Source organism: Trichechus manatus, unplaced genomic scaffold (assembly GCF_000243295.1).
Source record: "Trichechus manatus latirostris isolate Lorelei unplaced genomic scaffold, TriManLat1.0 scaffold00044, whole genome shotgun sequence".
NCBI classification, from domain to species: Eukaryota; Metazoa; Chordata; class Mammalia; order Sirenia; family Trichechidae; genus Trichechus; species Trichechus manatus.
This window is the reverse complement of record NW_004443980.1, coordinates 14,437,142-14,453,196: the sequence shown is the minus strand read 5'-3', so window position 1 is coordinate 14,453,196 and position 16,055 is coordinate 14,437,142. Positions and strand designations below refer to the sequence as shown.

The window sequence follows — 16,055 nt, the reverse complement described above, 5'->3', positions numbered from 1 at the left end:
TATTGCCACTCCTGCTCTTTTTTGAGTGTTGTTTGCTTGATATATTTTTTTCCATCCTTTAAGTTTTAGTTTGTGTCTTTAAGTCTAAGGTGTGTCTCTTGTAGTCAGCATATAGACAGTGTTTTTTTTTATCCAATCTGCCACTCTCTGTCTCTTTATTGGTGAATTTAGTCCATTTACATTCAGCGTAATTACTGACAGGTATGAGTTTAGTGCTGTCATTTTGATGTCTTTTTTTGTGTGTTATTTACAGTTTCTTTGTTCCACTTAATTTTCTGTGCTGAGTCATTTTTCTTTATGTATTTTTTTTATCTTTTTCATTGTTGTTGATTTTGTGTTTGCCGAGTCTTTATATTTTTCTAGTTTTTTATTTCGACTTGTAGGATTGTTAGCTTCCTTTGTGTTTACCTTAATATTTACCCCTAGTTTTCCAAGTTTATAGCAGTTTTTTATTTCTCTATATCGCCCCGACTTCCTCTCCATATGAAAAATCTATGTCTACATTTTTTAGTCCCTCTTTTTTGCTTTAATGTTGTCATCATCTTTTACATATTGACATGTTTCCCTATTTTCAGTGTTTTTCTTTGATTTACTTTTGTGACTTCCCTATCTGGGTTGATATCTGGTTGCTCTGTCCTGTGTTCTAGTCCTGGGTTGTTATCTGATGTTACTGATTTTCCAACCAGAGGACTCCCTTTATCATTTCCTGCAATTTTGGTCTGGGTTTTGCAAATTCCCCAAGCTTTTGTCCATCTGGAAATGCCCCAACTCCGCCATCACATTTGAGAGACAGTCCTGCTGGACATATAATTCTTGGCTGGAAGTTTCCTTCCCTCAAGGCCCCATATATGTCATCCCATTGCCCTCCCACCCGTATGGTCTCTGCTGAGCAGTCCGAGCCCATTCTCACTTACTCTCCTTTTCAGCTGACCTCCAGTTCATCCCTAGCTGCTCCTAAAATTCTCTCTCTATCCTTGGTCTCAGCAAGCCCGATCATAGTATGTCTTGGTCACCTTCCCCTGGGATCTACCCTACATGGGGTTTGATAAGCATCCCAGATAGATATCTTGTCATCCTTCACAGTATCAGGGAAGTCCCGTGCCAACAAATGTTCAACAATTCTCTGTGTATTTTCTGTTATCACCCCCTTTTCTGGTACCCCAATCACTCGTAGGTTATTCCTCTTGATAGAGTCCCACACAATTCTTCACCTTTTTAAATCCTTTTATCTGATTTTTCCTCAAGTTGGTGTGTGAAGTGCTTTATCTTCATTCTCACTAATTCTGACATCCACGGCCTCACTTCTGCTCCCATCACCTTCTATTGAGTTGTCTAATTCTGAAATCTCATTGTTAATCTTCTGGACTTCTGATTACTGTCTCTCTATGGATTCTTGCAGCCTGTTAAATTTGTCATTATGCTCTTCTCTAATCTTTTTAATTTCCTCTATTGCATGTTCTGCGTTTTGCTGAATTTCCTTTCCAATTTCTTGAAGAGTTCTATTAATCCTTTGTATTCTGCCTCTGGTAATTCCAAGAAATTTTCCTCCTCTGGAAAATTTCTAGATTCTTTATTTTGGGAGCTTGCTGAAGCCATCATGGATTGCCTCTTTATGTGATTTGATATTGACCGTTGTCTCCGAGCCATCAAGAAGTTATTATGTTTATTTATTTTATGTTTGCTTACTGTGTCCTAGCTTCTTGTTTTGTTTTGATATGACCAAATAGGATGCCCGTATGAGCTAATTTGATTATTGGCACCTTTGAAGCTCTGTCACCAAGTAGTTAGATCTGTTACTAGGTATGTGAGCTCATGAGTCTGCCCACTCCTCCTGTATGGATTCAGCTCAGGTGCCCAAGTAGATAGCCACCAAGTGTGTGGTGCAGGCTCTCACTTACAGTCCTAGACAGGCATGGGTGATTGGTGTAGGCACAGGCATCTGGCTGCAGCAGGGGGACACACTCTGAGCAAGGCAGGGGGCTGACAGCCACCCCCAAGTGTCCAGAAGGAAGGCGTGTCCCTGTTCCCTAGAGCACGTAGGTGGAGGGAGCTTTGCAGCCGGACTATGAGCACCTAAGGCTGTTGGCTGTAAGGACTAGGGGACACCTCTTATTCATGAGCCCCTATTGCTGGTGGCTAGGTGACGTGGGTGGAGCCACCAGTCCTCAGGCCCCTGATGCGGGTAGGTGAAGACACTGCTTAATGGGCAGAACAGTGTCAAATGTCAAGAACCTGCCACTTCACAGCTGAAACAGTTGAAGTTAGAGTTACGGTATATACCCTGTTGTACTGCAGTAAAAGGGTCTACGCTGTTAAGATGGGCCCACACAAGTCTATGCAGGGGGAAAGGCACTCAAAGTCCATGGATCCCTTATGCCTGTGCCTAGGCAAAGGAGCTGTGCCTACCCTGGACTGCTGGCTTAGGGGAGCTGGCAGTTTATTTTTTCCCGTTTGTTAATTTGTTCTCTCTCCAAGGCAGGGAGAACGGCTCCGGATGTGTGAAGGATCCTACTTCTGGCCCATGGGACTCAGCAATTGCTGAAGCCGGTCTCGGACCCAGTGCAGAGCAGGGAACAGGGAGGTAAATGCGAGAGCGGTTTCTCCCTAAGCGGGGGTGTTTTGATCCGCGCAGTAGGCAGTATGCAAGTCCTTATCTTTTGGTGATGGAGGGCTGCTTCTCACTGGTTCTGGGTGGCCACGTAGACTCTCAGTAGCTGGGTCTCTCCCAGTGCGGAAAACGTGCCTCCCGAGCATGGCTGCTTGCCTGCCTCACCACTCACTCCCAAGCTAATCCGGCCTGAAAGGCTTAGGCCTGAAAAGGGCTCAGGCTCTCCCCGGGTCAGGTCTGGCAAATCCTCGCTGTTTCCGAACCATCTCTCCCTCCCCCTGCCACTCAGTCCAGCTCCTCAACTCTGTCTTTGATGTTCAGGGCCCCAGATTGCCATATATAATCGAATCACTTGTTTTTTCAGGTCTGTTGTAAGAGGGTCCACTGGAAGCGTCTGACTACTCCACCATCTTGGCTCCGCCTCCAGTCCTTCTAGTTTGAGATATAAAGGAGCAGGTTAAGCAAGCAAGCACAGATGGGGGAAGACAGATGCCAGGCCACATGAGGATCACCAAGGAACTGAGGAGCAGAATCTGAAAAGAGACAAGGATTTTTCTCACAGCCCTCAGAGAGAGAAAATCTTCTCCTAGAGCCAGTGCCCTGAATTCAGACTTCTAGTCTCCAAAAATGTCAGAAAATAAATTTCTGTTTGACAAAGCCACCCACCTGTGGTATTTTTGTTACAGCAACACTAGATAACTAAGACATGGGCCATCAGAGGGGCAGAAAACGGGCTGTGAAATTTCTGAGCAGAAGGGAACTGGCTTCTCTGCCACCTGTGTGTCTTGCCAGGCCATCTGCCTCAGAAATGACTTTGCTCGTATTACCAACAACAAGACAGCCCAACATCAACCCTGAATAAGAATCTGGAGATGTTTAAAAATCAACAAATTCTTGACAAAAACAATCACCAGCCAAATTCTGATGTATTCCAGAGAAACACATAACATAAAATTCTAGGGATATTTAACTAAAAGCAAGGTATTTGGGAGAGTGTTGTGGAATTGTATTGTGTCACCCAAAAAGACATGCTGAAGCGCTACCCATTTCTATCAATGTCATCTGTTTGGAAATAGGGCTTTTCATTTGTTATGTTCATGAGGTCGTATCAGTGTAGGGTGGGTCCTAACCTAATCCCTTCTGAGTAGTGTCTTATAAAGGCGAATGCAGACACAGAGGGACAGACACACTGGGGGAAACATCAAGTGAAAACAGAGGCAGATGCATCTATAAGCAGCAAAGGGACACTGAGGACTGCTGGCAGACACCAAAAACTAGGAGAGAGGCCCACAGAAGGAATGGACCCGGCCGCCATCCTGAATTTCGACTTGTAGACTCCTGAATGTGAGAAAATAAATGTCTGTTCTTTAAAGACACCCACTTTGTGGTATCTTGTCACGGCAGCCCTAGCACTGGGAGTTGAGCTAATTTTGTGTCATTTAATGAATGCCATTATACTCACTCATGGGAATACAGTTGTCTAGACGGATGGGAGGAGCACATCTGCCAAGGAGTTTTCAAAGCTATTTGGGGGCATCTCTGACGTGAGTTCACAATGATTCATAAAAGGTACAAGGCAGGAAGTACAGAACAGTCCAACCCAGGAACTGGAACAGAGACCAGGGAAGGCCTCTCATTTGAAGAAGCTTGTTTCCTGGGGACAGACGTGTGCTAAAGAGCCACCAGTCATTCAGAAAAGCTGCTAAGCAGCTGTCTGCTTTCATGTATGTGTGGTGAAGTGCTTGGAGTGCATTTCCTCTGAGGGCTCGTTTCATCCAGAAAGAGCTCAAGTTAATCATTCCAAGGACTGAAATAGATGCTACTGTATTCACTTAAAGGGATTAAACATTTTCCCAAACCACAAAATATTGTGGGCCCTTAAATTTGTGATACAACCTGATGCACATGCCAAGACCCCTGATGTGCTTCTCACAGCTGACACACTCCACTTCCTTTTAGGTAAAGTGTACTGTAATCCTAAGAACTGTTATCCTCTTACATATGAAATAAATTGGAAAAAACATGGATCTTGTAAATTATTAACTCATAAAGATGTTCCAGAGCAAAGCAGACCAAAGCTGGGGCAGGGAAGAGGCATGATTCATGAAACCCTGTAATTCTGACAAGGCCCATGTATTTGAAGCTTCTACTCAAGCTCATGATTTTTCAAGGTCATCAATAAAATATATAAATAGTCAGAATACACTTCTGAAGAAAAGTTAAGCTATTGGAAGTATGACTGGACAACACAACTGATCACCATTTTCCAGCTGGAGACTTAAGTGTGGTGCAGAAGACATTTCTAGTTGCTTATCCAATAGTCACTCCCTCTTTCTTCCTTTAAAATAGAAGTCAAATGAATCATGGTTGGTTTAAAGTAAGCACAATCATCCCACAAAGCCTGTTAGGAAGATTCTGGGAAAGATTTTCCTCCTAGGTAAAAGAAGAGAAGGTCACAAGGAGAGCTCTTTCACACACAGACACACACACACACCCTCCCCCCACCCACCCCCCATTTCCTGCCTTGGGACACAACTGAGTGAAGATGTGATGGAGGAAGCTATATCCTCCATCTGGTGACCATGTGCAACAAGAAGAAGATGGCAGAGTGGACGAATGGAAGAGCCTGTGACCCTAGTGACATTGTAGAGCTGCTGAGCCAGTCCTGGAGACACTTGGTTTCAATCTACACAACAGAACGCTCTGTAGAAGCAAGGATGGCGAGAGCTCGTCTTGCTGACCCTGGACACATTATCAGGAGGGACCAATCCCTGGAGAAGGACATCATGCTTGGTAAAGTATAGGGTCAGTGAAAAAGAGGAAGACTGTCAACAAGATGGACTGACATAGTGGCTGCAACAATGGGCTCAAACACAGCAACAATTGTGAGGATAGCGCATATTCGTTCTGTTATACATGGGGTTGCTATGAGTCGGAGCTGACTCAACACCTAACGACAACTATAAATAAATGTCCTTATAGTTTAAGCCATTGTCAGTTGAGTTCTCTATTAGTTGGCGTCAACTGCATGCAACCTAATGGACTCATGTAGTAAGGGGATGAATGAGAGGCAGCAGGGCAAGAGAAGTTATTGTCTTGACTGCTTTCTGAGAAGTCCTACTTCTAACAAGAAGACATGCTTTAAATTTTCTGACATTAAAAATTGCATTAACATAGGAAAGCTGGTGATAGGGAACCCAAGGTTGAGTAAGGATAGTGTTGATGTGTTGTGAGGTTGTTAACCACTGTCATAGGGCAACACGTGTACTGTTAAATGAGAAACTATTTTGTTCTGTAAGCCTTCATCTAAAGTGAGAATAGCAGCACAATTGGAAGAGCGTAGTCAGTGTCACTGCACTGTGAGTGCAGAAATTTTTGAAATGGTGTATTTTTGGTTATGTATCTTTTCACCAAGAAAAAAAAAAAATGGTTGAGAAGGGAGACGGTTGGTATGTTGTGGGGTTGTTAACCAATGTCATAAAACTATATGTGTACTACTGATTCATGAGAAACTATTTGTTCTGTAAGCCTTCACCTTAAGTACAATAAAAAATAAAAATTAAAAAAAATTAAAAAATTGCAGTAACATCAGCACAGAAATCCTATGTGTTACAGCTACTTATTCTATTTTCTTGGTTGGTTAGCAGGCAACTGAACATTCATCCATTCTCTGTCTTACTCACACAGTCTTGCATATGTTTTGGATGCATCTACTATCTACTGGATTACAGAAACACATGAAACGATCTTTGCTTTGAGAGATTATAGTGTAAAGAGAAGCAGGCAAAGTCACAGCACAGAGTGATCAGGTTGTAATAAACTGCTGAACACATCTGCTGACAACATGTTGTCTGAGGTTATACTTATTTCTTTCGAAGATACAGTGGAAGTCACATTAGTACGCCCCTAAAGAATGACGGTCTTTCACATAAAGTCAGCTGGTTTAAAAAAAAACCGCCAACTACTACCAATTTTCATAAATAACATGTAGCTTTTACAGTGATAATGCATGATAAAAATACCTTTGCCCGTAGGTAGCTTCTATGTGTTCCAACTTTGACCTCTGGCAAAGCCATCAAGTATGCAATGATCTTCAGTCCTTTCTTGCTTGGTGAGAACATTTGCCTTCAACCACTCAATGATTTTTGATCATGAACATTTACAAATTACACTGTAACTGATATTCATTCACACTAAACAACCCCAAAGGGCATTCATGTTTTGAGTCCCTTTATTACCAATTGAGAAGTCAAGTCTTTTTTCCTTCGTTAGAAAGTCTAGGAATTAGCATGAGGCAGAGGTGGTGGGACGCGGTGGGGTGGGGACCATACGAGGCTTGCTCGGCTGGCTCTGAAGACAACCATCTACTAGGGACTTGTGACATTACAGGTGAGAAGCATAATGGATGGTCCATGGTCTGTCCTGTAGCAGTCCTTGCTCCAGTGGGGCGGGTGGAGTCTGCTGGATAGAAGAGGTTCCTTTCCTTTCTCCCTGGCTTCTTTAAGTCAACCAGCAGCCCCTCCCTCCGCATCTTCCACAGCCCTTCCCAGCCTGCCTTTGAGCTGGACCCCTTTGCCCACCTCCCCCAACTCAGCCCAAGTCTGCTGTACCCTCCTGCTCCTTCTTTCTGTTTGAATACTTCTAGAGGCTTAAGCAGATTTTATTTCTGGCACATGTTATATGCTTGGTGAATACATAAAAATATTTTAAACTGTAACTATAAACAACCCCCTTTGTTTATCCGATGTTTTCAAACACATCCCTACATGCATCCTGTGTTATTTCTCTATCTGAGTTTATAAAGATTCTGACAAAGAACTTTCTCACTGCAATGACCTTTCACTCAGAGCCATTACTATGCAACACCAGTTCAATTAAAATCAGCAGAAAAATTACACGGACGGGCTAAAAGTAGGGCAGAATATCAATTTATTAATATTTCACTTTACCTTCTATTATCTGACTTAAGAATGGTTATATGTACTGTCTTTTACATAAAAAAAACCAGTTGCCATGCAGTCGACCCCGACTCATGGCAACCCCATGTGTGTCAGAGTAGAACTGTGCTCCATAGCATTGTCAGTGGCTGATTTTTCAGAAGTAGACGGGCAGGCCTTTCTTCGAGGTGCCTCTGGGTGGACTTTCAGTTAGCAGCTGTGTGTGTAACTATTTGCCTCACCCAGAGATGCCGTTTATGTAGTAGGTGCTTAATAAATATGTATTACATGCATGAGTGGAAGGATGCACAGTGACAAAATTCTAAGAGTTTAATCTTCTGCACACAATCCTCTCCACAATGAGCTCTCAGCTTGGAGCCTGCTGGGACTTTTCCTGGCTCAGCCTGCAAGCTCATAATTAGCACACAGTGCGGCGCGGCCACCGGGCAGCAGGGAGCCATCTTATAACAGAGACAGGAAATATGCAGCCTTGTTGGTTCTGGACTGTTCTTAAATCCTGGTCCTTGTCTCCCTCAGCTAGACTCTGATCCCTGCCAAGCCCTCAGCTCAGTAAGTTTTGGCCAGACCCTCGCCAGGCCCCGGATGGGCCTGGAGTCTTGGGTAGTGGCCTCATTCCTCTGCTCGTTCCTGGTCCTGAAAGAGCTGTTTGAACGGCTGTCCAAAACAAAGTCATGGGGTTGCAGAACCCACCTGAAGCAATTTCTCATTTTCCTTAGGGCACTTTCTTTATTCACTTTCTTCTTGCTATTTAAATTCAAACAGGAACAAAGGTGAAGAAGAATTTTAGGAAACTCTAGCAATATGAAATGCAGAAGGATGGACTCAAGAGGGTGTTTCCTGGGTTGAGAAGCTATAACTGCAAACAAATCTTTAAGGGAAACCAAATGTTTCTATCACTGTGTGTAGGTGAGCGTCAAAAACACATGCAAAAACCCACAAATAATTGGCACGGCAACAGTTTGCTGGCACAGACACACACCCCTCCTGCTGTCACTCCGCAGAGCCCGTTCACTATCCTAAAAGCGCAGACGAAACAACTGCTGATCACATGCCGAGACAGCAGGGGTGGGACAAACTGTCAGAGCTTCATAGTCTACCCTTTCTATTCTTGCCTCTTTATTTTCAAAAGGTTAACAGTCAACACTAGAGTAAATTAAAATCCAGCCACCAGACCTCCATATTCAAAGAAAAGACCCGCAGCGCAAGGCAACCTCAACTCCAGCAAACACCGTGCAAACGCTTCGGCTTTGTTATATACAAGGTGGTCCTGGCAAGATACATCTATCGCCGTGTACTTTTATTATGATCAAAGCTAACTGATCTCTGTGGCATTTCCTGGACAGGTGACTTCAGTCTCATACTTGTGTGTTCTCCAAAATATAAAATCTATTTGGCAATTTAAACGCTTTTGTGCTTCCCATGTCAGCAGGATTCTCTGAGATGTTAAGTGTAGCCAGGTAAAGAAAGGGTGGTGGAAAAGGCCATGGTTACCACCACAGTGGGGAGATGCAAAAGGGGGTCTTAATCCAGCTTCTAAAAATCTTGGAAGCACTGATCATAACTACATGCAAACCCATTTATCATGGGGGGAATTCTCTGAAAATAGGGACACTGACTGAATCAGTGCTGGACAGGGCTATAATCCATTGCTATCGAGTTGATTCTGACTCATAGCTACCCTATAGGACAGACACAGTCCCCGTGAAAAGGCATATCCAGCAACCGACAATGGTTTTCCATTTTCTTTATTTCCCCTAAGACCTGACATGCAGCTATTCATCATTTCTTCCAGCTGTCCTTCATACAAGTGCTGGTTCACTTTCTCAAGCTACAGTAATATTTATGAAGCCACTGCCTACTGATGTTTACTCTGAGTTTCCTCAGCCACTGCCTCAGGGTTCCTGGAGCTTCTATAAAACCTGAGTTTTAACATCCAACGATACAGTCTCCTCTGTTTCCAACAGGCCCAGCACTCTCCCTTACACACTTTTTGACAGCCACAGTGGGTCAAAACTACTAGTCAGAACACTGTGTGACGGGAGGCCATAGAGAAGTAAACTACAGAACTGCACACACACACAACTCAGGAGAGCCTGGCACCTCCCTCCTTAGCCAAGAGTGCGCAGTCTCGTGCTCTAAGGCTCACTGTGTGAGGGAAGCTTCCAGGCTGCTGCACTAGCTCAAATGGGTGGAGAGTATAAAACAGCACTTGGAGTATGGAAAAAACTACACATATTAAGTGAACTGTAATGTATACTTTTAAGGAGCCCTGGTGGCGCAATGGTTAAGCATTCTGCTGCTAACCGAAAGATTGTTGGCTCTGTGGGAGAAAAGATGTGGCAATCTGCTCCCCAAAAGATTACAGCCTAGGAAGCCCTACAAGACAGCTCTACTCTGTCCTGTAGGGTCACTAGGAGTTGGAATTGACTCAATGGCACACAACAACAACAAGGTATACTTTTATTTTAGTACACTATGATGTGTGTGTATGTGTGTATGTATACACACATACACATGAACTTATAAATTGTTTAAAGAAAATATTTCAGGTATAAATATCACTGCAATGAATCAGTGCTCTGGGGTGTGTAAGACCATGTGGCCAGATATGTAAACAGGTATCACTGCTAGCCTGTGAACATCCAGAGGGTAGGGACTGGATCTTTTTCTTCCTATCACTCCAGCACCCAGCACAGTCCTGGTGCATTGCAGATGCCCAGTAAATACCTGGTGAACAAGTGAATGACCTAAAATTAACCATCACACTATGTAAAACATTAACACCCAGCCAAGCCATGCAGTGTACTTGGATTACTTTTCTTTTCTACAAGGGAGGTTCAAATAAGATGTGAACCAGCTGTGTGACTCTAGGAAAAGTGCCTCTCTGGACTTGTTTCTCCATCTACAGAATGAAGGGGGCTATACTCAGACTATGTGACCTCTTCTGTTATATATATTTGTGTAAAAATGCTTTGAATATAAAGTATCATTCAAATACATGATGCATTAAAGGTATATTATTATTAAATAAAACAGAAGCAAAAGGAAGAACTTCTGTTTTTTCACCATGCATTTTTGGAAATTCCTCCCATTTCTATGATTGGTTTATTTGTTGATGGATTTATAACCACCTAAAAGCTAGTCTTCTTGAACTACTGGTAGTTCAAGCCCTTGAACATAAATTCCTGCCTCCTCCTGACCAAGGAATCCCCACTTTTCCTTTATTTCTTTTCATAGTACCTGCAATCTGTGGACGAACTCATCTCCTCCCATTTTCATAAGTCCCGCCAATATGTTCAAGACTTCATATCCAGGTCTCCAGCTCAGAATCTTTCGCTCTCTTTTAAACCCCAGGACTGTAAGTCCAACAAATGGATCAAGTTGGAAATCTGAGCATGATCCTAAACATCATTCTATTCCTCGCTCCCTTTACTAATTGGAAAAGAAGTTTTATCTTTTACTTCTTTGACATCTTTGGTTACCCATCTCCCGCTCGCCAATCCTTCTGTTACTGCCATAGTTCAGAAGTTCATCATTGCTTCTCTTCTAGTCCTGGTTCTACCACTTATTCCAGTTCATTCTCTTCATCTCTCAGTGGAATCTGATGTCATTCCCCACTGTCTGCAGGACACAGCCCAAACTTGTTAGTACGTCATTCAAGACCTTCCATGTGAAAAAATGTAATTTGTTGTTACCAACTTTCAAGAAGCAAAATTAGAATAATAGTTGGAAATCCTTTAGTGTTAGTTCTGAGATATACATTCCACTGGAGAAGCTGGACATTTAATTGAAAGTTCTCTTAGTTTACTTACCGACATTATTGCTACTCTAATCAGTATGTTGTTGTTGTCAGCTCCCATTGAGTTGGTCCCTGACTCATGGCGATCACATGAACAAACATTGCCCGGTCCCGCACCATCCCCATGATCAGTTATGGATCTGACTGTTGTGATCCACAGGGTTTTCATTGCTGATTTTCAGCAGTAGATCTGGAGGCTCCATTGAAACTTGTTCAGCATCATAGCAACACTCAAGCCTTCACTGACAGACGGGTGGTAGCTGTGCATGAGGTGCATTGGCTGGGAATTGAACCCGGGTCTCCTGCACGGAAGGCGAGAATTCTACCACTGAACAACCACTACCCCTTACGTAACCGTTATAGCTGTGCATATTTTGTTTAATTTGTTTATTCCATGCCTGTTATGTAAAAGGTAACGAATGTGCTAGGGGCTAAGCCTATCAAGATATTGCTTGTTTTCAAGAAGTTCAATTTCTAGCAATTTGCCACTACTATTTGTTTATATGGAGCCCTGGTAGCAGAGTGGTTAACAGCTCGGCTGCTAACCAAAAGGTGGGCAGTTTGAATCTATCAGCCGCCCCTTGCAAACCCTATGGGGCAGTTCCAGTCTGTCCTATAGGGTCGCTAGGAGTCGGAATCAACTCATCAGCAGCGGGTTTTTTGTTTTTGGTTTGTTTACACAATGTTGAATCATGTTCTCAAACAGATATTTCACTGTGTTTGGGTTCGAAATTCTTTATTTTATGTTATATTCTTACCTTTGCATAGCTTTAACAGATTTACTTTAAGATTGTCATTAAAAACTGAAATTATAAGCAAAGATTGTAATTCAACAAATCTGTACTGATACCTACTGTGTGCCAGACATTGGGAATACATAGTGAATAAAAAAGACAGTCCTGGTCTCTGGTCTGATTATACTCAGAAGTCTAATGAGGAAGCAGGCATAAAAGCATTAATTATTCTAACATTTTCATAATTGGGTAAACGCTATAAAGGAGATCCCACTGTACTCTGCGTGTGAAGTGGGGGAGTGCTGAGGTCAGATAAGGCTTCCTGGAGAAAGAGTCTTTCAGCTGAGACCCTCAGCATGAGTAGAAGTTCCCTCCACAGGGAACATTTCCCTTTTCCTTCGAGAAAGCAATGGGAAGGCCCTGATGCAGGAAGGAGGTCAGTGTGACAGGACCTGGGGGAGGGCCTAGGAAAGGGACACACGAAAGGGCTAGAGAGGAGGCAGGCCAACTGTATGAAGGATTTTATATTTTGGGAAGGCACATAAAAACTTTAAGCAGGAGAATGGCATGATCATATTATGCTTTTGAAAAGACTACATCTGGCTGTTACCTGAAGAGGAGTTTGATGAGTTCAAGAGCACACGTAAGGACACCAGTTAGGAGCACAGGACCAGGCTGAGCGAGAGACAGTGGTGGCTTGGAAGACGGTAATGGTGTGAAGAGAAGTAGACAGGCTACAGAGATATCTAAGAGGTAGAAACCGACAGTGGTTGATGATGAATTTGATGTTCATAAGCGGAAAAGGTGTTGTTAAAGAAGGTTTGTAGGATTCTATCATGAGCATCAGAGTGAATGAGGTGCCAAGTACCGAGAGGGAGATCACTGTTCATATGTGTAGTCTGTGACACATCCAAGTAGAGACGATGAATAGAGGGATATAGGGGCCTTTCGGTTAGCAGCACTACGGGGCAGTTCTACCCTGTCCCTATAGGGTCCCTATGAGTTGGAATTCACTCAACGGCAACGAGTCTGGTTTTAGGTTTTTACCTCTAAGCAAGGAGCCCTGGTGGTGAAAGGGTTAAGTGGTTGGCTGCTAAATGAAAAGTTGGTGGTTGCAACCCACCTACCGGATCTGTAGGATAAAGACCTAGCCATCTGCTCTTGGAAAGATTACAGCCTAGAGAGACCCTAAAGGTCAGTTCTACTCTGTCACATGGGGTCACCAGGAGTCACTGATTCTGTGGTACCCAACAACAACTTCTAAGCACCTTAAAGGCAAAAGCCCACAGCCCACAGCTGAATTGCACAATGTGTCTTTCAATAAATATTTGCAACCTTTGAAATGGTTACATAAATCAAAGAGGAAATGTTATCTGATTTATACTAATTGGCTTTATATACTTTGAGGAAGACTCCTGGCATAAAGTGAGGTATCTCTGTAAGAACAAAGTGTTTCCAGAAACAGCAACATATCAGCAGTTGGGTGGGCCAGGTTTGGAAGCAACTTTCTCTTCACATGGGTCACATCTCTACTCCATTTTACAATTCACAAAGAGCCCAGTGTAGCCTCGCATAGAAAATTCAAGGAAATGAGACAACTCCCTCCCCCTGCTCCTATTCTTCTTAGATACAAAAGACAGATAATTATCTAAAGTATTTCTCAATATGAACAAGATAGAAAAGTGACACTTGCATCTGCAAAAGAGTCTGTTCACGTCAGTGTTTTTAGCAGAAGCAAAGCCATGGCCAGGCTTAGGGAATGCTCACAGGAGCCAACTTTTGCTCTCCCTCGTGTTGCACAGACCATAAATAAAGAGAAATAGTTTAACAGGCAGCCAGCCCGCATGGCTCATAGTCACCCCTAGGGAGGGATAAAATTCTCCTGCTGGTAGACTTACATAAACCAAGATGCAATGAATTTTTTTAGGTTACTCTCATTGCTCAATAAACTTGAATGTTTTAAACCTGAAAGATGGCTAGACTAAAATGAAAAATAAATCAATCTGGCATGAAAAAGCAATCATTCTAAGTGTTGGTAGATTAACTGAAACATATAGGAGATCAAGTTCAGTGATTTAAAAATCATATGCATGCTAGTTAAAAATCTCCATTTCCAGCTTTTGTCCTCATTTTAAACACACTCAAGGGCTTCATCTAGTGATTGGGCTACATAATGCTAAAATTGTGGCTTCCAGGCGCAGTGGTTAAGAGCTTGGCTGCTAACCAAAAGGTAGGCAGTTCATATAAGCCAGCTGCTCCTTGGAAACCCTATGGGGCAGTTCTACTCTGTCCTACAGGGGTGCTATGAGTCAGAATTGGCTCAGTGGCAAAGGATTTGGTTTGGGTTTGGTTCATCCAATCTCTGACTTGTTTATTATATTCAAAACAAAAGATACAATGCATTTCAAAGCCTGAGGCTTCTTACAAATTTATCTATTGTTTATGGTAATTAAAAAAAAAAAGCATTTTACCAGATAATAAGTCAATTCAGTTGAACATTCTGATGATAATGAATCCTTGCCTGCTTTTTTGGAAAGTGATCTTTCCACCTGATTGAAGCAAAGAACCATACAGTTAAGAGCTGTTTTTCATTTTCAAAGACAAAACACAGAAACAATCAAAGAGGACAAGATAAACAAAAACAGGTAGGAGGGAAGCAGATTGGGGCATCAGTCTGAGAAGTCCTCTGACCCAATCCTAATCCCTGATAACCAGGGAGTTGGTCAACAATCTGCTAAGGAATAATAACAGCTCCCTTTCTGTTCTAAATAATCCTTGTTTTGTCCCTCAACGATCATTATTGTTTTTTAAAAAAATCTTCAAGTGCCCACTTGAGTGAAAACAAAGGATGAGGAGGACAGGCAGGGGAGTTATACGGGCCAAGATATGGATAAAAGGGTTGGGGGCATTTTCTGAGGGAAGGAATGTAGGAGAGTGAACACCTACAGTTAGAGAAGCAGTTTTCATAGAAAAGAGGTCATCTTAAAAAGTAATACAAGACAAATTCAAACTAAAATATTTCATTTTAAATAATAAAATATTAATTCTATGAAGAATAATTCGTTTCCAAAGGATTTACAGAGTCACTGGTTTTTAAGAAAATTACAGTGCTAGTCGGAGTCAGGTAGACGATTTCACTTTGAAATCTCTGTAGTAATTTAATGGTTGGCGGACCTGCTTAGGGTAATAGCATGTCTGGAGTTCCTTTGGAATTCCAAATCTTATGTGTACCAGCTCAGCTTTTTTGCACAGTTATTAAAATGTCTATTTGCTAGTGAGAAGTCAGTATGGCTGTGGTACTGATTATTAGTATTAAGGCCGCTGCTATGCTTTTTTGTTCATAAAAAGAAAGCAATTTCCATTAATCTTGGGAGATTCTGACCACAAGAATGAGGTCTCCCCTGGCAACCACAGATCTTAGCAAGCAAAGCCAGCCATGCTAATCCGTATTCACGCTGTGTGGTGCTCTAGGATGCAATATACGTTTCTAATGCATAGAAGGCTTCTACTGAAAAACAGTAAGTGGGAAGAGTAGGCTAAGCATAACATTTTCTTTGCATGCAAAGGATTTATCTGACCCTATGTTCTGAACTCGAATTTCCAAAACACCAGAATATTTACACATGCTCTGTATGTACAGAGAATGTACAAAACTACATTCAAATAAAACGGAACAAATGGAAATAAAATGACTAATAAGCTGTTGATCGTATGTCCACTGTGCCCAGGACAGTCCCAGTTACTATCTGTTGTCTCAGCGTAATTATTAATAGCACTCTCTTCAGTCTTATATGTGGAATTACATGATCACCCTATAATAACGATACATGTAGATATAACCCAGCACCTTGGAGGAGTTTATTGCTACATTTGGCCATTCAGTTAAACTCTATTTCTTAGCAGCAATCTCCACAGGCAACACCAAGACCATTTGACAGAAGGAAGCATACACAACT

At 42.4% G+C, this 16,055-nt stretch overlaps 1 protein-coding gene across 2 annotated transcripts in view; it reads right to left on the bottom strand.

Annotated features, from left to right (window-relative positions):
• The window catches only part of VWA8 (von Willebrand factor A domain containing 8), a 468,389-nt gene that overhangs the window by 80,820 nt on the left and 371,514 nt on the right, over positions 1–16,055 (bottom strand). Inside the window, exon 38 of one of the 2 annotated variants that reach the window (XM_023731623.1) lies at positions 14,411–14,648. The exons of the other annotated variant lie outside the window; for it this stretch is intronic. Coding sequence (XP_023587391.1) covers positions 14,529–14,648 — 120 coding nt within the window. The 3' untranslated portion in view covers positions 14,411–14,528. Of the gene's footprint in view, positions 1–14,410; positions 14,649–16,055 lie in introns of those variants that run through there. 2 annotated transcript variants of the gene reach the window in all.